The sequence below is a fragment of the Cetorhinus maximus genome, chromosome 5 (assembly GCF_964194155.1).
Source record: "Cetorhinus maximus chromosome 5, sCetMax3.hap1.1, whole genome shotgun sequence".
Lineage (NCBI taxonomy): Eukaryota > Metazoa > Chordata > Chondrichthyes > Lamniformes > Cetorhinidae > Cetorhinus > Cetorhinus maximus.
The window spans coordinates 97,928,376-97,950,111 of NC_135883.1; the positions used below are offsets into that span (position 1 = coordinate 97,928,376).

The 21,736-nt window shown below is 39.4% G+C and overlaps 2 protein-coding genes across 2 annotated transcripts in view; one reads left to right on the forward strand and one right to left on the reverse strand.

Moving 5' to 3' along the window:
- The window catches only part of nt5dc1 (5'-nucleotidase domain containing 1), a 644,476-nt gene that overhangs the window by 42,706 nt on the left and 580,034 nt on the right, over positions 1–21,736 (forward strand). The gene's annotated exons all lie outside the window — the stretch shown is intronic.
- LOC144680415 (uncharacterized) overlaps positions 1–21,736 on the reverse strand; it is a 69,497-nt gene that overhangs the window by 10,715 nt on the left and 37,046 nt on the right. The window contains exon 11 of the mRNA XM_078541382.1: positions 19,778–21,599. Coding sequence (XP_078397508.1) covers positions 19,778–21,599 — 1,822 coding nt within the window. The remainder of the gene's footprint in view (positions 1–19,777; positions 21,600–21,736) is intronic.

Genomic DNA, 21,736 nt, shown 5'->3' on the forward strand with positions numbered 1-21,736 from the left:
TGAAGCGATGACAGCTTTTATTATCTGATGTTGAGTGTTTGTAGTGTGTGCATATGTATGATATAGTGTGTGTGTGGTACTGTATTGATATTGTGTGCATGGATATGTACATATTTGGTACCATATACAACCATATATTTTGTGTATATCAATGGTATGTGGATAGTACAGCGTGTGCACATGTCTGTGCATGTTAAACAATGGGGACACAAAGGGAGGAAAAGAGTGATAAATAGTGATTTGGACACCAGCAAGGAAGCTAGACGAGAGATTTAACAGAAGAAGGAAAGAATTGAAATGGAGGGCAGGCAGACAACTATAACATGGAGAGTAACAACTTATTGAAATTTTTGTCTAAGCTGAAAAAAAAATTGTCTACTGTGTATTATGAATATACACATGCCTAAGGAGTTTAGACGATAAAATACAAGTAAAGCCAGTAACACTATTCTACAACATATGCGTTGCTCATTTCCCAGCTTTGTCTTTTACAGACCAATGCGAGTGACAGTGATCTTAAATGAAGTTTAAAATTACCACCATAGCCTTTCCGACGTTGATGTGCAGCATTGTAACCCATTCCATAGATCAGGTTCAGGGTGAGCAATAACAGAAGCACAGTGATTTGTTTTGAAACCATGGTTGTAAATCAGATCTGTAAGAGTAAATAAAAATGGTTACAATCATTAATGGAAAGTTACAGAATAATTTAACTGTTTTTGGTAGAATTTCAAGAATCTAGCACTTGAGTGGAATGATTCAAATCATCATGACATTGAAATATATGTATGTAATTTAAGATGTTTTTACTCTGCATTATGTATGACTTTGGAGATAGTTATAAGGTCTTGTGTAAGGAATTTAATGTTACTTCAATTATATCTTGCTTAATACATAGATGCTGAAAGGACACTGTTTTACTAATAATGTCTCTGCATCCCATGGCTGAGTAATGTGGCAGTGTGTAGTACATGCTAATGCATTTGTTGTAGTGTTCTATAAAAGCAAACTGGTGTGGTTAGTCACTACGAACACAAACAGTAGGCCTCTGACCTCTTTGACCTTTACCCAATTAAAGATTACTGTAAAGTTGAAGTTGAAACGTACCAGCATAATTTGATTTCGGAGCCTTGCTGTAGTCCAGTATCCCTCACTGGTTATTCTCTGAAATGATACAGAGAGCAATGGAGTGTCTTCAAAACAGAGATAAAAGCAAAAAACTGTGGATGCTGGAAATCCAAAACAAAAACAGAAACAGAAATACCTGGAAAAACTCAGCAGGTCTGGCAGCATCGGCGGAGAAGAGCACAGTTGACGTTTCGAGTCCTCATGACCCTTCAACATAACACAACATACTTCAAAACAGTATGTGTTGTCGGATTTATATATGCGAGATTTTAGCTCTGCACAATTAAAATTTATAACTCCTCCCTTTCAAAACACAAGTGCTAATTATGCATTTTATATATACACATATTTTTTGCGTCAAAAAGTTAGGTCAGGCCAGTGGGTTGTTTGTGGTTAAAGCTTCCTTGCCATCTTTGGGATTGGTATCTATCTCATGTGGACGGTTCGAATCCAAATCTGGAACAGATCATTTATGTCTAAATGTTTGCGAAGCTAAAACATAATTTTTTTCATTCATTTAAGCCATTCATGTCTGACAAGTTTGGAGTAACCTTTTTGCTCATTCTCAATATAAGTAAAAGTTTAATGTTTTCAATTGGTTTTATGGAGGTGTCATTTTACCATTTGTCAACTTTACAGGGTATCTGCACTTCAGCTAGTTGAGCAAAGATATTGCTAAGGTGGAAAGTAACCAGCAAGTATGCAGACTGTAGTTAACTTGGGTTATTTTGTAAGCTAGCAAAGCACTTTTAACAAAAGTTTCTTGAGTTTCTGCCAGTCTGTGGATTTAGTTTTCTCTAATGCTAAGTTTGAATGCTCAACAAAGCATGGTTGCAGAACAAAGTGCATTGTAGAGTGGAAAAGTTGTGAATTTGGTGCAAATGTGAACTAGGGTGCAGAGGGGGGAAGGACGAGTTGCCTTTTCTGTCCAATACCTTTAATGGTTCGTGTTACAGGTAAATATTTAATTTAAACTACCTGTAACTTAAACTAGATCAGGTAATTAGTTAGAAATCAAGAAATAAGAGGAGCAAAGGCAATGCAATAATTGTTGGAGACTTTAATCTTCATGTATGTAGCCTGCATTTGTTATTCAGGTCAGACAGAAGGTTTACTAAGGGCAAGACCCAACCAACCATATAGAAGTCAATCCATAATCATTTATTTGGATGTAATTGAACTATGTGATACACTGAAAAGAATTGATATACTTCAACTATAAGTCACACTATCAAAATTTAACAAACACTTTATCCACTATACAAATATGCAGATAATAGACCTACAGTCACCTGTGAGTGGTCAAACCCACATTGATTGTAGTCTTCTCAGCGACTGACCCAGTCATTCTTCCCTTCAGCTACAGCAAAGTCACTCGGGTTCTTAAGACTTGTATGCGGCTAATAGATGTGATGAGGGAGAGGCTTCCACCAGCGATTGTTCGATCCACCAGTGCTTCGGCAGTTCACAGAATCTGGTCCCAAAGCAACAGTCCAGGTGCCCCAAGCCTGTCATGTAGGCTTTTGTTTGCAACCCTTGACAATTGGTTGAATCTCCTTGGATCTGGTGGATGTTTTTACATAAAAACAGAAAATGTTGGAAATACTCAGGTGCGGCAGCATCTCTGGAGAGAAAACCATAGTTAATGTTTCAAGCCTGTGAACTTTAATCAGATCACAACCATACTGCAAAGCCGTGTTACGCTTTTCATTTAACCTTGCTCAATCAGTTTCTGGAAATAGAGTAGAAGTTACTCTCCTGAATCAATCCATGATTCAACAGTTTGATAGGAAACGAGGACATTGGACTAAATGGCCATTTATACACAGCTTGTTAACAGGCCTTATGAACTGCTTTATGCATGGGTAACTGGCAGTGGAACAGATGCAAATAATAAGACTTCTGCAAGTTAGCTCTGAAGGCTAGAGGTGAAAAATTTCTTGGGAGAATGGAATTGGCCGTGGGGAACAGCTTGAGATGAGATAGAGAAAGAATAACATTAGGGCCTGATTGATCAAAGGCAGAAGGTATGTGCGAAGGCTCAGGAAGCTAATGGCAGGTTCATGGCATTAAAGGTGGGTTTTTCAACTCAAGGTTTAGACAAAGAATTCAACTTTTTATAGGACATTTCATAATAAAGTGAACCTTTATAGGGTGAAAAGCCCTCATCAATTACCAATCCAGGTCCACCCTGAGAAAGGGTATAAAGTTTGGGAGACCTCAGTGCAGTAGGCGGTGGAGCGAAATTCCGAAGGATAGATCTATACTAACACTCATGGGTAGGGAGAAATTGCGAAGATGTAAGGCACCGAGATGAGAAAAGACTGGTCACTTTTAGACCCACCCCTTTTCCAGGAGTAACCTGCAGATTACTGCGTGGCCTAAGTGTCCACCTCACATGGCTGTTTATTTCTGTACTTTAAATCTTCATTTTCCACACCTGCCATATCTTTTTGCCACTCCTGTTATTGGGCGGCACCCTTCCAACTATCTCTCTCTGCCCTTAAACCATTTGATTTACTTTCCAGATACTGTTTTTAGTGCACCACCTCTCTCTCATATTTCGCACATGGTGATGACGTAGTGGTATTGTTGCTGGATTAGTAATCCAGAGATCATGGGTAATGCTCTGGAGACCCGAGTTCGAATCCCGCCATGGCAGATGATGGAATTTGAATTCAATAAAAATCTGGAATTAAATGTCTAATGATGACCATTGTCGATTGTTGTAAAAACCCACCTGGTTCACTAATATCCTTTAGGGAAGGAAATGTGCTGTCCTTACCCGGTCTGGCCTACATGTGACTCCAGACCCACAGCAATGTGGTTGACTCTTAAATGCCCTCTGACCAGGGGCAATTAGGTATGGGCAATAAATGGCTGGCCTGGCCAGTGATGCCCACATCCCATGAATGAATAAAACAAAAATTCTCTACATTCTCCTTCAAGAACCAATCCACTGCAGCTTCTCTATCACTTGCTTTAGTCTTCAACTCCTTGATCTCTTTTAAGCAAATCTTTTCACACTCATCATTTTTAAATTGCTTCTGATAGGCCATTAACCAGGTTGCCTTCAAAATGGGCTCCTGCGTCCTTCAGTCCTATTTTCTGCAAAAAATCTGCAGCAAGTAATTCACTTCCTGACTCCCCTTGACATTCAATTGCGTTACCATTGCTGAATCCTCCACTATCAACATCCTGGGGGTTACCATTGACCAAAAACTGAACTGGACTAGCCATATAAACACCGTGCTGCAAGAATAGGTCAGAAGCTCGGAATCCTGTGGCAAGTAACTCACCTCCTGACGCCCCAAAGTCTGTACACTATCTCCAAAGCACAAGTTGGGAATGTGATAGAATACTCTCCATTTGCCTGGATGAGTGCAACTCTAACAACACTCAAGAAGCTCAACACCATCAAACAGCCCACTTGTCACCCCATCCACCACCTTTAAACATTCATTCCCTCCACCACTGACCCACAGTGGTAGCAGTGTGTGTACTATATACAAGATCCACTGCACCAACTCACCAAGGGTCCTTCAACAGCACCTTCCAAACCCAAGACCTCTATCACTTAGAAAGACAAGGGCAGCAAATGCATGGGAACACCAACACCTGCGAGTTCCCCTCCAAGCCACACACCATCCTGATTTAAAATTATATTGCCGTTCCCTCACTGTGGCTGGGTCAAAATCCTTTAACACCTTTCCTAACATGGCATACCTACACCAAGGGGAATGCAGTGGTTCAAGAAGACCGCTCACCTCCATCTTCTCGGACAATTAAGAATGGGCAACAAATGCTGATCTAGTCAGCGACACCCACATCCTGCAAAAAAAAAAAATTCCTGACCCTGACTGGGGCAATTTGCCTGCATTGTACTTCATAATAAGTTCATCTATTGTATGTTTTTCCTAGTTTGTTTTTCTACCAGACTGAGCCATTTCACTTGTCTTGTGTCCCATCTAGGTCTCCAATCTGTAGCAGCTACTTGTTACTCAGTTCCAGACACTAGGCTTACTAAGAATACGGCTAAACCAGTCATACAAAAGTCAAACTGCAATTGTTTATTTGGATCCATCCGTGGCTAACTATGGGAGTATTAGATTGAAAGAAGAGGTGTAAAATGTTGTTAAGAGTGGTAAGCCTGAGGATTGAGAGAATTTTAGACAGCAGCCAAGGATGGCCAAAAAATTGATATAGAGAAAAAGCAGAATATGAGAGTAAAAGTGGCCAGAAATATAATAACAGCTTGTAAGGGCTTCTACAAATATATAAAAAGGAAGAAGGTAGCAAAAGTAAACATGAGCCGCTTAGGCAGAGATACAGAAGTTAGAATAAAGAGTAAGGAAATGGCAGAGTTGTTAAACAAAAAATTTGTGTTTGTCTTCACTGTAGAAGACACAAAAAAACATAAATAATCAAGGAGCAAGGGGAGGGGGGAGTAGGAAATAAATACAATAACTATCACTAGAGAAAAAGCACTAGGGAAACTAATGGGGCTTATGGCTGAAAAGCCCCCTGGACCTGATGGGTTGCACCCTCGGATATTAAAGGAAGTAACTACGCAGTTAGTGGATACACTGGTAGTAATCTTCCGAGAATCCTTAGGTTCTGGAAAAGTCCCAGAAGATTGGAAAACTGCCCTTATTCAAAAAGGGAGGGAGACAAAAAACAGGTAACTATAGGCCAGTTAGCTTAACTTCCATCATTGGGAAAATGTTAGAGTCTATTAAAAAGGATGTAATAGCAAAGCATTTAGAAATGCATAATATAATCAAGCAGAGTCAGCATGGCTTCATGAAGGGGAAACCATGCCTGACAAATTTATTAGAATTCTTTGAGGAGGTAACAAGCAGGATAGATAAAGGGGAACCAGTAGATGTAATATATTTGGATTTCCAAAAGGTGTCCAATAAGGTACCGCATATAAGGCTACTTAATAAAGTAAGAGCCCATGGTGTTGGGGGTAGTATATTAGCATGGATAAAGGATTCGCTAACTAATAGAAGACAGAGAGTTGGGGTAAGGAAGGCATTTTCAGGATGGCAACCTGTAACTAGTGGAGTGCCACAGGGATCACAATTATTTACAATATATATTAATGACTTGGATGAGGGAAGTGAATGCACTGTCGCCAAGTTTGTGGATGACACAAAAATAGGTGGGAAGGCAAGTGGTGAGGATGACAAACAGTCTACAGAGGGATATAGACAGGTTAAGCGAGTGGGCGAAAACTTGGCAGATGGAATATAATGCGGGAAAATGTGAGGTTATGCACTTTGGCAGGAAGCATAGAGGAGCTGAATATTGTTTAAATGGAGAAAGACTGCAGAAAGCTGCAGTACAGAGGGATTTGGGAGTCCTTGTGCATGAATCCCCAAAAGCTAACATACAAGTTCAGCAGGTAATAGGGAAGGCAAATTGAATGTTGGTCTTTATTTCAAAGGGAATGGAGTATTAAAATAGGGAAGTCTTGCTAAAATTATACAAAGCACTAGTTAGACCACACCTAGAATCCTGTGAACAATTTGTTCCCCTTATCTGAGGAAGGATATACTGGCATTGGAGGCAGTCCAGAGAATGTTCACTAGGTTGATCTCATTGAATGTTAGAGCAGATTCTAGGGGCCGAATGGCCCACTTCTGCTCCTACGTCTTGTGGTCTTACATCAGAAACAGTGAGAAATAATGGTATAATGAGTGTGAAGAACTTGAAGTAATTAATACTAGTAACAAAAAGCACTGGAGATATTACTGGGACTAAAACTGACAAATCCCCTGGATTTGACTGTGTACATTGCAGAGTTCTAAAAAAGATGGCTACAGAGATAGTGGATGCACTGGTCATGATCTTCCAAAATTCTCCAGATTCTGGATTGCTCCCAGTGAATTGGAATGTAGCACTGTGATTCAAGAAATGCAGGAGAAGGAAAATGGTGAATTACAGATCAGTTGATGTCCGTCATTGGAAAATCCATTATTAAGGAAATGGTTACAGGGCAATTAGAAAATCATGATATGATTAGACCTAGGCATGGTTTTGTGAAAGGAAAATCATGTTTATCAAACCCATTAGAATTTTTTTGAGGGTGTAAACTATCAGGGTAGATAAAGGGGAGCCAGTGAATGTAGTAAATTTGGATTTTCTTAAGCTATTGATAAGTTGCCACATGAAACGTTGTTGCACAAGATAAGGGCTTGTGGCGTTAGGTGTAATATATTAACATGGATAGAGAATTGGTCAAAGGACAGAGAAGAGGATAGAAATAAACAGGTTTTTTTTTGGGTTGGCAAGCTGTTAATAGTGGGCTGCCACAACAATCAATGCAGGAACCTTCACTATTTGCAATCAATATTAATGTCTTAGATGAGGAGACCGAGTGTAATGTATCGAAGTTTAATGGTGATATAAAACTAGGTGGAAAAATAAGCCGAGGAGGGTGCAAAGACTGCAAAGGGCTTTAGACAGGTTACGTCATTGGGCAAAAAGGTGGCAGATGGCGTATAATGTGGGAAATTGAGAGATTGTTCGTTTCTGGTGAGGAGGAGAAGAACCGAATACTTTTTATGTGATGAGAAACTATTAGATGTTGTTTTTCACATGGATTTGGTGTCATCGTACAAGAAACATGGTTAACCAACAGCCGCAGCTAGCATTTGGGATGGCAAATGGTATATTGGCCATTATTAGAAGGGTAAAGATGCCTTGCTTCATTTATGCAGAGCTTTGGTGAGACCATCACTGGAGTACTGTACAATGTTTGGCTTCTGTACCTCAGGAAGGATATATTTGTCTTTGAGAGTTTGTAACTAAGGTTCACTAGATGATTCCTGGGATGAGAGGGATAACTTATGAGGAAAGATAGAGAAGAATGGTCCTTAATTCTCCATAGCTTAGAATAATGGGAGGTGATCTCATTGAAGCATATAAAATTCCGAGAGAGAATTCTTGACGGGGCAGATGCTGTGAGGTTGTGTCTAAAGCTGGCAAGTCAAGAACGAGGAAGCATTGTTTCAGTCTCAGGATAAGGGGATCAAGATGAGTAATTTCCTCGTTGGGAATCTTTTGAATTTTTTACCCCAGAGATTTGTGAATGTTCGGATGATGAGTATAATTCAGACTGAGATTGATAGCTTTTTAGAGTCGAATGAAATAGAGGGACATGGGAATTGGGAAGGAAAGTTGAGTTGAGCCTATGATTTTATTAAATGGAGGGCTCGTATGACCTACTCTGCCTCCTGTTTCTTGTTTCCTTACGTTATGACAGTGAAATACTGTGCAGCATGCTGTATTTAATACCTGCTATTTGGGGTAAGGTTATACACTTATTTGCTTTTTTGAGACTTTAAATTGCTATTTCTGAATTATCAGTAATCAGAACTTGGGGTGCCTGTAGTTCCTCATTGCTTTTGCCATGGTTACGCCTCAGCCAATTGGAGTCATCTTGCCAACCAATCAGCGCCCTTTCCTGCTGTAGTATAAATTGTTGTGATTCTTTGAAATTTGGCGCACTTACATTTGTCCTGATAAGTGCAAGACAAAAAGTTTTGGCAGCCTGTCTTTCTTTACAGCAATATTCAAAATCTGTTTGTACATATGCCAGCATACCTCCTGTGGCATAGCTTGGAGCGAGTTGGAAGATATACTAACTTGGAACACTTGAATTGTGACCAGGAAATGTGTGCTATATACAAGGCTTCTAACATATGACAGGATGTGTATAACGATTATATATAATCTGCTTCATTCAAAATGATTGTTGTTGGATTATGTTGATCTCCCAGAGTAATGAGATGTTATGATTCTGTTGTGTCATCTTCCGTTTCCCTTGTTTTTCATTTCTCGGCTTTTGTTTCTTGTAATGCTGCTATTTGTGTCGTATAATGATCCTTTACAATGCAGGAAGACATTTTGTGTTATAATTCTTAAGTTTTTTAAATTGCTTAATTGCACTGGAACTTGTTTCCGTTTTATGGCAAAAAGAGAGTTGATTATAATGTTTATGTTGAAAGTCGTCAGAGTTATACACAAAGGAAAAGTTGCTGTATTTTTCACTAGTTTTGTTCACTATATTATGTACCAGTTCTGATCTAGAAACATAGCTGGGGACAGGTTATGCTGCTATTAAAATGCAGGTAGGCAGTGCTTGAGAGAATATATTGCCAACTCTGCACCGTTCCCAAATTGGGCAAAATTGAGCACATTCTAAAATTGATTAGCTGTAATATTTTGGGTTCAGGAGCCACAGGTACCTAAGATAGGCAATTGAATAATCATAAGTAATTTTAAGTTAATTTATTAAGAAGCAACAGTTTAGAAGTGATGCATAAGCTAAATAGACAGGAAAAGTATTAATATTGGCTGTCTCCTGCTAGCGAGGATGACTGTCTTCCATGAGTCTGAAGATGGCTGATGAGGGTGTTTCGGGATCTGCAGACTTTGTGGCACAAAGGGCATTTGTTGTCATGTGGGATGTCTGGTCATGCATTGTCAGTTCAGTTCATGGCATTTTTTTTTTTCGCTGCTTTCACTTTTCCACTTCATTTTGTTGGGTTTCAAAATGTTGGGATCCTTCCCATAGACTCTGCCACCATTTGGTTCTGTCCAAGGTGATGGTCTCCCAGGAGTTGATGTCAATGTTACATTTCTTCATGTTGGCTTTCAGCACACCCTAAAGTGCTTATTCTGACCTCCTCTGGTGTGTCTGCCCTGACTGAGCTGGGAGAAGAAGACCTGCTTTGGGAGCCTGGTATCTGATATGCGGATGTTCATAGCTTCAATGCTTGTGGTCACTGCCTGTGAGAGGACACTGGTGTTGATGCGTCTGTCCTCCCACTTAATATGCAACATCTTCCACAGGCATCTTCGATGGTATGACTCCAGTGCTTTGAGATGCCTCCTATATGTTGTCTGTGTTTCAGCTCCGTACAGTAAGGACGGGATCACGGCTGCATAGTAAACCATGAGCTTGGTTTGAGGTTTGATGTTGTGATCTTCAAACATTTGCTTGCTCAGGTGGCCAAAGGCTGCACCAGCAGATTTCAGGCGATGTCAGGATTTTTTCATCAATGTCAAGTTTCTGTGAAAGATAACTTCCGAGGTGTGTGTACCACATTTTCCAGGTACATATCATGAACGCCAACCAATGGGTCTGGATGTGTGCATTTGGAACTTGCTGATGGAAAACTTTGATCGTCTGACAGTTGAATGTAAGTCACATCATCTTTTATGCTTCAATAAAAATATAGATGAGGTGGCTATATTTTCTTCTGGAAAAGGATATCAGAATACGAACGCAGAGTTCATAGTTGGATCTGCCATCAAGCATGAACTTGTGAACCAGCTTCATGAGTTTCCTCTTGGAAGAAATGAGCAGTTCATGACTCTTTGTCACAAACTGACAAGGAGCCAATTCACCACTGTGGTCAGTGCATATGCCCCAAACCTGGATGCCGACGATGAAATCAAGGAAAAATATACAACCTGGGACAGTTGAGAGTGGTTCACTGATCCCAGAGGACGAATGGACGGTTGGCACGGTGTTCTGATATCAGTGGCTTGTGTTGGTAACATTCTGCTCTCTAGCCAAAATGGTTTGGGAACTCTTGCCCTGGTCTTCTTCCATATTCTCTGGTCCATCCTCTATCTGAAAAAGGCAGTTGCCTGATGAAGGTGGCTCCCTGTCTCTGAGAACTCGTTAATATACTTTATTTCTAGGGGCTGGTAATTTATTCTATATCAATCACCCGTTTGAACCTTTCTAATTAATGAATACAGGACGGGCACCCAAGATGTCAGGATGTCACACCCCGCCCCCCCACACCCCCACTACACTGTCCATTACTTAGCTTGAGGTCACTTTTTAGTTTACCACTTGCTGAAGGTCATTTGTTAGTCTTTACCTGACACTCGTATAGGTAAAAGGGTACAGAAAGTGCCATCCTACTGACTTAGAACTGACAACATGGAAGCCTGAACCAGAATACCTCGACGTTTCTAGGGACTATTCATGTGTGGCCTGGATGTGACATTAAAATCTCAAAGTAGGATACTAATGCCTAGGATTGACTTTGCCATCTAGGATGTTCCAAAACACTGGAGAATTTGGCCAAGGAGAGTGGCATGTGTGGTATTATTTGGGGTGGTTGAATCAGAGCTTGTGATTTAAAATCTTCTGAGCAAGCTTTGACCTTTAGTTGGTTGTAAATTATATTCTAAATGTGTATTTACTTACCATTCATCTTTTTGAGCTACAATTATTAATACTCTGTTTCAGCCGTTTCATAATGTTATTCGATGTGATATAAATTCCCATCCTTCCATCAAATTCTGAATTGTGAATTTTCCTCAAAACAAAGAAAAAAGAAATTGAGCAATGCTCATTTTTTTTTAGTTACGGGTGGGGGCTGGAGAGAGAAGATAAAATCTTATTGGATCATTATGCCAGGTTATTTCAATGCTACTTAATTAACTGCATTCAGTTTAACAGAATTCAGATACAGCATTGTCTATTTTTAATTTTTTAATTATAATTTACAGCATTTAGTAATCAACAAGTAGTATACAATTGTATTGTGCACCCCTTTCATGCTAATGTGTTAATTGTCCATGAAAGCATCATCATGTGAAGGTCAATCCAAAAGCAAAAACCAAGTTCACAGTCACCAGAACAGTAGCAAAACCACCATCATGAATCTGGAATATCAATTAGAGAGCTGAATTAGTCAAGGCAATTCAGGAAAGTCTCGTAGACAGAACTAGTAGTTATTGTCATCTTCCTTTGACATCAGAGAAGCAGTGCATGGGTTGTGTGATTGGATTAGGAAGCTAACAGCGATTAGTTCGAACCACATCATGGCATGTATGAAACTGAATGAAATAAATCTGGCAATTTATGGGCTAGTTCCTGGAAAATGACCATTATAACTGTAGTCTAGTTCATTAATGCCCTGGCCAATCTGGGCTACATATGGCTGTAATTCTACAAAATGTGTTTGCCTTTTAATGCCCGTTAATGATAGCTGAGATTCAAGGAGAATTCCATCACTGCCCTCAATATCCACTAGGGATGGACAATAAAAATAAGCTTTGTCAGTGTTGCCACACAAAAAGGATGTTCAACTGTGAGTATTATAGCCAGGAACTTGGGAGCATGGAAGATAAGTTTGGCAAAGTGCAAAAAGCAAAACAGATAAAGGGGAGAAAGATAAAGCAATCTAACTTGATAGTTTTTCTCTTAAAGCAGTATGAGATTGTGCAGAAATATGCATATGAGAAGATGCCAGGTTTTACCTCCAGCCTAGGTTGGATTCTGGATCTCAACCAAAGCTGTCACTGGGGCACAGCAATTGTTTTCTGAACCTATGGGCTAGGAATGATCAACTATCTGTATTGGTGTCAGCTCGTGGATTGCTATTGTTGATTCCAGCTGTGATTTTGCCTATACCGACTGCTTTAACAGCATCTTGCAGTTATATAGAATATTTAAGATCGTAAGACGTCACAAGGTGCTTTGCAGGAGCATTATCAAACAAAAAATGCCACATAATGAGATATTAATATAGGTAACTAAAGGCTTGTCCAAAGTGATAGGGTTTAAATAATACCTTAAAAGTTGAGTGAGAAACTGAGGGGTTTAGGGAGGGGATCTCAAAACGTAAGGCCTGGCCAACTAAAGGCTTAGCCACCGATGGTGGAACAATAAAAAGCGATTGCAGTTAGTTAGGTTCAAAAATAACTGATCTCGGGCCAGGTACTGAATATCTATGAAGCCATATCCAAGCAAGAATCAGGACCTTTAAAGAGGAAGAGAGAAACAATGTAACCCAATCATATTCACCAACAAGGGTGTAAGTCGGAAGGAAAAGTACTGGCTTTATCCTTCGGTAGCGGTTGAGAAGTAGCTGCTCTCTCTTCTGGAGAAATATTGAAAGAATGCAGTCACACAGCTTTTTCCTGAAGAGCATAAATGAAACCCTTTCCAAATAATTAGTTTCCAAAATTTAGTAGGATATTTTTGTATATTGTTATTGGCCGTCTAGGAAGATTCTAAAGAGGGCGAAGGGGAATGCCACTGGAAAATGGCCTGAGAACATTTGAGAAGTGTTGTAATGTTGAGATGTGGCTGAAGTTACCCCTCTGGCTACTGATTTGACCTGGACACCTGGGGCAGGAGTTTTTAAACGCAGTGAGGCTGACCTCCTAAAATCTTTGCTCTGGCCCCAGGATCCCTACAAAACCGTTGGCCAGTGTGTGTTTGAGGGCAGGCCGGACAAGAAATTTTCCCAGAAAATGTGATTGGAGGAAGGAAATGCTTACTGCTGCCTGATTTGCATGGCTGTAATAAAGGAGCTTGCCTGGTGTAGCACATTTTTTTGCTCCCTTCAGGTGTGCCCCAGAAATCCCAGGGCTACACTAAAAGTGGAAACCCAAAAAACTGAGGGAAGTGGATGGCCTCCAGGGACAAAGGTCAGAAAAATCAGCACTTGTTTAGAATAGATGGAGAAAAGAGTGATCAAATTGACTTTTGTGTAATGATTTTTTTCCAGAGCAAAATAATGAGCTGTGAGAAAACTAAAAGGCATTTGAAGATGGACCTGAGCAAAGTATATGATATAATAAGTGGTACAGGTCGAGTATCCTTTATCTGAAACCCTTGGGGCCAGTTGCATTTCGGATTTCAGATAATTTTGGTTTTCGGATACCGCATATAAACTTATATTACAATAGCCTAAGCTTCGGCTAGCTATAGTATAAAGTAAATAAAATGGCTAGAAAAGTAAGATAAACGACTGAATAATAAATACAGGGTAACCTGTAATAAACTTCTTTTTGACATGTTCATCACAAAAAACACAAGGTAAACAGTGCAGACAACAACTAGACTTTCCGTGCTAAAGGTCGATAAGGTTCAAAAAAGGTGCGGTTTTAGGATGTGTTCGGTTTTTAGATTTACGGATAAAGAATACTCAACCTGTACTGATCAGACAAACCTATTTTATTACTTTAAAGTATGCTAAATTAATGCTAAAGGATGAAAATAGGAATGGTTGAAAAGCAAATCTAGAATCAGTATCAGGGAAAATATCTTTTCTCAAAGATTAGTTTGGGAGACATGTTTGGAATAATCTACTAAATACTTTTCTCAAAGATTAGTTTGGAAGACATGTTTGGAATAATCTACTAAATAACGTAAAAGTATTTGAGTGGTTTTGAGTAGAGACAAGATATGTGAATTCTGGTATATATATATTAGAGGAGTGAGCTGAGTGGCTTTTTCTTAAAAAAAACTGGTTTTCCTCACCTTCAACCACAATCAAACTCACTACATTTTTTGTACAATGAATAGGAGATTTTCTGATAAAACAAGCTAAAATTTGAACTAGGCAGGTGATATGTTTTCTGAGATCTTTAAAATCATGTAGTAGAGAAACTAGGGCTAGGACTGATGCCGCCTAGTAATTAGTACTTGAACAATCAAAATCTCTTAGTGTTTAGGCATATATGGAGGTGGTGGTGGGGAATAAGTGGATAGCTATGGTGCGGCTGATATCACAAATTGAATCCTTATATTGTTGCTGTACATATCTTCACACTCTTCTTCCTTGGAGAAGGGTGTGAAGTGTTGGAATGATTTTGCAGGCTGACTAACAACCTGCATTGAGCCACATGAATGCTCTTTCCATAGCCAACAAGTCCTGGAGTGAGACTTGAACCCGGGATCCGAGGCAGGAGCGCTACCGGCTGAGCCACTCTAGTTAAGTACAGAAAGTAATCTCTTAAGGAAGATAGTGGCTACAGAGAAACTCCTGCCACTGGAATGAAGTAAACCTTGTCACATATAAGTTATTAATTTAAGCATCTGCTAAAAGTGAAAAAACAGTGTCATGTAATAAAATACAAAGCATGTAAAACTGACAAAATAGAAAAATGCAACTCTGAAATAAAAATAGAAAATTATTTAAATACACAGCAGGTCAGTCAGATTAATGAAGAGAAAAGTTAGGACAGATTGCACTTCCAAAATGTTCAAACTTTTCTTTTCTCTTTACAGATACTAACTGAGCAGCTGTGAATTTCCAATACCTTCTTCCTCTGTGCCATACTAAGAAGTTTGTCAAAATGTTATCAAATCTCCAAAACAAATGTTGATTAAATTAGCTTGGTAAGGCAACATAAGTAGAAGGTAGGGATATAACCTAAAGAACAACCTGATTTCTCCAGAATGATGCAATGGAGGCAACCAATAGACCTGATAATATAATCCATTTTTCAGCATAAAAGCAACCTATAAGATAAGAAAGTAAGGGTTAACCATGGGAAACCAGTTGAAACTATAAATATGCAAAGATCACTGATAAAAAGGATCATGTTCTGTATCCTTCTCAGAAATTAGTAATATGCAAGCATATTTCTTTCATTTATAGTTGTAATCTATTAATATACCGCACAAATAATTGAGACCCTTTGCTCATGGGGTCCGAACCCTAACCTTTAGGCATCCTACTTTGTCTGGCCTACACGTGGCTCCATTCCCAAATTTGTGGTCAACCCCTGAAGCATCTGGACAACAAGGAACCAGCAATAAATGCTGCCTCGCAAGTGCTACCCTCACCCGTGGAACAAACTGGGACCTGGTTGACTGTGGTGGGGGAGGGTGAGAGCAGATATTAGGGAGGGAAGGAAATGAAGCCTTGCTTCCACTGGAAAGGTTTTCAGATTTTGACATTTAAATAATCTTTGCCAGCTCATTCAACATTCACTTAACATTGAATCCTAATATTTTGTGATGATGGATCAATTGAATTTATAGGACTGCATCAGGCATGTGGCAATTGATACATCGAAAAGAACAAGGAGGTGGCTCTGAATTGATTGATATTAAGGTGAGGAAAGTATATTACATAGCAGCCCACATTCTTATTTTCTTGCAAGACATTTTCATGTTGAATGGCCTGAAATTTCTGGGTGAGATAATTATGTGGAAATCTTGTTCACAGAATGCAAGATTCCTCAAACCTTACATTTGAACAAGATTTTTCTGCTCTCCCTTGAAAAAGGTAGATCTGGTAACAAAGCTTATTGTGCAAGAAAAATCATTTTTAGTATTTTAATGAACATGGATGTTTCAAAAGACCTTTGGTGCTCAAAAAGGTTGATCTACTGTGAAGGGCCATAGAATAAAATTATTGCCAGAAGGTTCATGATCAAAGTAACCAGAATTAATTTGTAACTAATGTATGGACTAATTGTACCCATAGGAATTTACAAAATCAAATCTGCATAATTGATACCCCCATTTAATCTTCCTTTGTGAGCAATGTTTAAAGAATACTGTGTATTGGAATTTTTCCAGTTATTCATTTGAATAATGCATGTGATGTGTATGTATATATATATAATATATATATATGTACTATGGAAGGCAGATATAGTTCAATAGGTTGTTTATTATAATGCATTTTTCAGTTTTTCGTCATGGATTTTTCTAGAAAGAAAATTCTTCTTGATTCATATAGATTTCACATCGAAATTTCAAGATGGAAACTGGCCATTTTGCCCAATCAGTTCATGTTAGTATTTATCGTCCACATGGGCAGTAATCCAATCCCATGCTCCCACTTTGTTTCCATATCCTGTTGTTCCCCCTTTCCTTCAAACATCGATCAAATGTAACCTTAAATGTTGCCATGGTCTCTACTTTAATCATTCTGCAATTACTGGAATCATTGATTGTGGAGGCTATGCATTGGAAAACAGTACAAGCAAGATGGTCTTTGATAAGTTATGAAATTGTACGAGTATGATGATTGATTTTCTGAGTTGGTGGAAAAATAGGTGTTTGCAAAACACAATACCAGCTTGGGGGGGTTTATTGGTAGTTGTGAGATATGACAACACTGTTGGCCCCTGGACAAGCTTTCCCACACCAACAGGAAAGCATTTCTGCTGCTGCGGACATTACTGTCATGTTTTCGCAGTATGATGTTCCACTCATTTTTACTGTGCCTTTAAAGTATCCCACTCATGTTTGTCAGGTTATCCATATGTAAAAACTTGAATTTGGTTGTGAGCTTTTGAAATCTAGGCTTGCCTTACAAGTCCTCACATTGCAGAAAGATTTAGTGAATTTCACATGTTGGTGCAGGCTCTTCTTATACTGTGGATAGAACAATTCCTAAGCTCCATCATTTTTTGCCTAAGATTATTTTTTGAATTCCACTTTCCTCAAAAACTGGGAAACTTTTTAGGTACAACCTAATTTTTTTATTGATAGGGGCATCATTTGGTTGAAGTTCAAGGAAAGGTGGGCTGTGGTTTCCATGGGGATAAAGGTTTACTTAAAGTCAATCATTGAACAATATTTAATAAACTAGAAGCTAGAGTATATATTGTGTTGCTCCTTGATGGGATAGGATCATCAGGGATCTGTAACAATTAACTCATTCTGTAGCCACTTGTTTGCAAAAGAAACCAGGAAGTAATGTTTTGCATGATTCCTCCAAGCATATTAGCTTGACTTCACAACTTAGCGACAAAGTATCTCAGGCTGGTCTGGAGGTGTAGGGTCTTATAATTTCAACAACTGTGTTTGTATTTGAACTTTGTTATACTTGATGGTATGTGAAAGTTGAACAAATGACGAAGAATGGTATATAATGTAGAATAGGTATAGTTTTCTTTTTTTTTACACTGCTCCCTCCTGGCCTACACCATATTCTGTTTCTGGTTAACTTGACATGGAACTCTGTTTTACTCTTTTACCATTTTAAGTTTTCTGGCTTTCACTATAATTGTTTTACTGGACATTCAAAATACTTGGTTTCTTTAAATTTCATTGTTTGTTTTGGCAAAGATGGCTTAAAATGAGGCTGTTGCAGACAAATGTGTAGGGGAATTTCAGAGCCTACACAGAACAGAGGTTTTCTTAAAAGGTGGTGGCACAGGTGATTTTACCCTGTGGGACACTGAAGAATTTTATGCCCATATGTGATAACGCATGGCACTTTGTGCACTCGCATAAATAAGAAATTCAGAACCTGGAAGATGACAGGGCAAAACACTAGTCAGAAGAGAACGCGGAACTGCAGATCACATGCCCATTTCAAAGAATAATTATTTTACATTAGGTTATATAACAGGTTTTCTACATAAGGAAAAAAGGACTGCATTGATGAATTCTGAAAACATTTTATCAAACTAAAGTGAGTTTCAAATTAGTTCAATGGATCATTGTGGTACAAATCTTCAGTGGAGGGTTCTAAATGAAGTAACACGGCAGGCACAATGGTATTCAAGACTGTTGCAACATTTGTACCAATATGCACTCAAAAAGGATGTTGCAGATCTAAATGACATCATCCTGAGCTATGTGGAGACGAGTTGGTCATTTCAGATTAGTATCAAGAACAGATTGATGAGAGGTAGTTTGTTCTGTGCAATCAGTATCTTGCACGAGATTTTGTAAGCTTATAGTTATGCCAAGCAACCATTGGTCAAAATGTATTACAGCAATTCAATATCGTGTTGTTATAATATCCAACATGTTCATGCTATTATAAAATCAAATATAAACATGCTCAATATTATTAAGTTACATACACTTATGCAGACAAGAGTAAGAGGACATAAACAAAGTTATATATGGCATAATCATTTATTTACACATAACTTTTCTAATTCATCAGTAATATGATTTGAAATTTTAATAAATGTTTTCATTTCAAGTGTAATCATTAAGAAAAATCAATCTTTGCATTTAATGTTTATTTTGCTTTTAAAGAAAAGGCAAGTTGTAAACCGAACAATGGAATCGTTATATTCATGTTTATTGCTCTTGAAGAAATAGTGGCGTTAACTAAAATATGGAAATCATACAACATAATCTAATCCCTAAAGTTCTAAAACTTCAAGTATTAAATTTTTAAAAATGGATACTGCAAACTGTTTTTGTTGGAAGACAATGAGGACAATTTAAGACTACACTTGAGGCTATAGTTACACTGTAACTAGCATTTGCGCAAAACAGTTTTGCTTCATACCGACTCTAAAGTTGTAATGTGAATCCAGAATCTAAGGTTTGTCCTAATTTTTGGGAGTGAAGTTAATGTGAGACTCCCAGATTTGCACTACGACTTCAAAACTGCTTTTCACTGATGCTGCAATTGTAATGTAAATGCAGCCCAAAAATGGCATTTCATGCAGCTAGGAACATACTTTTCACATTAACATATATTGTTTGCAAAGATGCTAACAAAGCAAATATCCTGAGGCCATACAGTCAAGCGGAATAACATCATAAAATGACCAGTGTTATCGTAGAATGTTCTTAAATCAAAAATTTGAAGTGACCAATTGGCACGAGTGCATATAATTTCTGGTATAATTTGTCAAAAGTTCAGTTTTTTTTATCTGTAGGACCTGTATACACACAATGAGATTAAAAGATCTTGCCTTTAGCAAATGTGCTAAGTAATGTTTACTTTCCTGGAAGGCATATTATTCCTTTAAAAATACTGCAGTGATTTTTTACACTGACATTTGTTGGATATTTATGCCATTTTTCATAAATTTCCTTGCAACCTTAACTGACTTGGTCAGATTTAAACTCACAGCTCTGCTTTTTTAAATTGACATACATCACGATGGTGTTATTAACAATCCAGAAAATGATGAATACACATACTCAGAAGAATATACACCATTAGACTTCTCTGCAGGCAGTTGTACGTAAACTTCGTCATTTTCATCCAAATGTAAGATAGCAGTTCCCGAGGCATGATCAACATATTGTGGCGTATATTCATCATATGTGTACATTACAGGTTCATCGTTTTTATATAATGCAATCCAAACATTTGCTTCCTTGACATGTACATGATAAAAAAATTGGTAGATGCCTGATATTTCACATGTGAAGATTCCTTTCGATGAATCATAGTTGTTATTTGAATTGGTCAGTATTTTGTCAAACACTATTGGTTTCCCCTTTGAAGGATATGGCTGAGAAAGAATGGCTGTGAATGCTGGAACAGGACTCACCACATCACCTGAACTGATGTAACCATTAAAACTTGCATATTTTCCTTGTGGCATAATAATTTCTCCTGGTGGGCCTGCTGGACCAGGGGTCCCTGGAATTCCTGGTAGACCAGGTGCTCCCTTTGGTCCAGGTGGGCCATTTGGCCCCTTGATGATTTTTCCATCAAATTTACCTGGTGGACCTGGAACTCCGGGATCTCCTTTTACTCCCGGGTGTCCTGGAGAGCCTGGAGACCCAGTTGAACCGACTGAACCAGGCATTCCAGGAAGCCCTTTCTTTCCAGGTTCGCCTGGATACCCTTGTGGTCCTTGAGGACCTGGAGGACCTGGACTACCTACTCTTCCACGTGGCCCAATAGGCCCTTTATCACCTTTTTTGCCACTTGGGCCTGGTTCTCCTTTTTTACCGTCTCCACCTGGTTTTCCTGGAGGCCCTGACTTCCCTTGCTCACCTTTTTGTCCAGGCTCACCTTTTGGGCCTGAAGGCCCTTTTGGACCCATTAGTCCTGGATGACCTTTTTCTCCAGGTGCACCAACATTACCTGGTGGACCTTTTGGGCCTTTTGTTCCTGGTGGCCCAGGTGATCCTACAGGGCCACGAGGTCCAGGTTCTCCGGATGATCCTTTCTCTCCTTTATCACCAGGCTTTCCAGTCAAACCAGGGGAACCTGGGTGTCCTTTGAGTCCTGGCAGACCTGGCTTTCCGATGCCTGGCAATCCAGGTGAACCTGGCAAACCTTGCAGACCAGGGTGACCTTTCATCCCAGGAGCTCCTCGTGGTCCCTGTATTCCAGGCTTCCCAATTCCTTCTTTTCCAGGTGGTCCTGGTGGACCATTTTGGCCTGGTTTACCTGAATGTCCTGGTGACCCTGAAGATCCCTTTTCACCTTTGTGCCCTGGTTCACCTTTGTCACCAGGGGCCCCTTTGTGTCCTTTACCTTCTGACCCAGGTGGTCCTGGTGGACCATGAGGTCCTGGAACACCTTTATCACCAGGACGCCCTGGGCTTCCAACTCCATTGTCCCCTTTTGGCCCAGGCAGACCTGGGTATCCTGGATCCCCCTTTCTTCCAGGAAATCCGAGTGTTCCTGGAGGACCTGGTGATCCTTTGGCCCCTGGTTTACCAATGACAGATAACCCAGCTGACCCAGGCGGTCCACTGGGTCCTGGAGGGCCTCTTGGCCCTTGCATCCCCTGAACTCCCTTATCCCCTTTTCGTCCAGGAACTCCTGGCACACCTGGCTTTCCTGGTCCTCCTGGACTGCCTGGTTTTCCAATAGCTGATAATCCTTGTGGTCCTGGTGGTCCAGGCTTACCAGGATGCCCTGGCAGCCCAAAACCTGGCTTTCCTGGGTATCCTGGTGGACCATGTGGTCCTGGTAATCCAGGTGGACCTGGTGGTCCTGGCTCTCCATATTGTTCTTCTGTTAAAAAGAAATAAAGGTCATTCTGATTATCGTGTTAGGAGGCATTTAGTCTGCACTATTTGTTGTATGCTAATGTGAATTAAGTTCCATCATTTTATTTTTATGTTTGCCCATATTTGTCATATAAATTACTT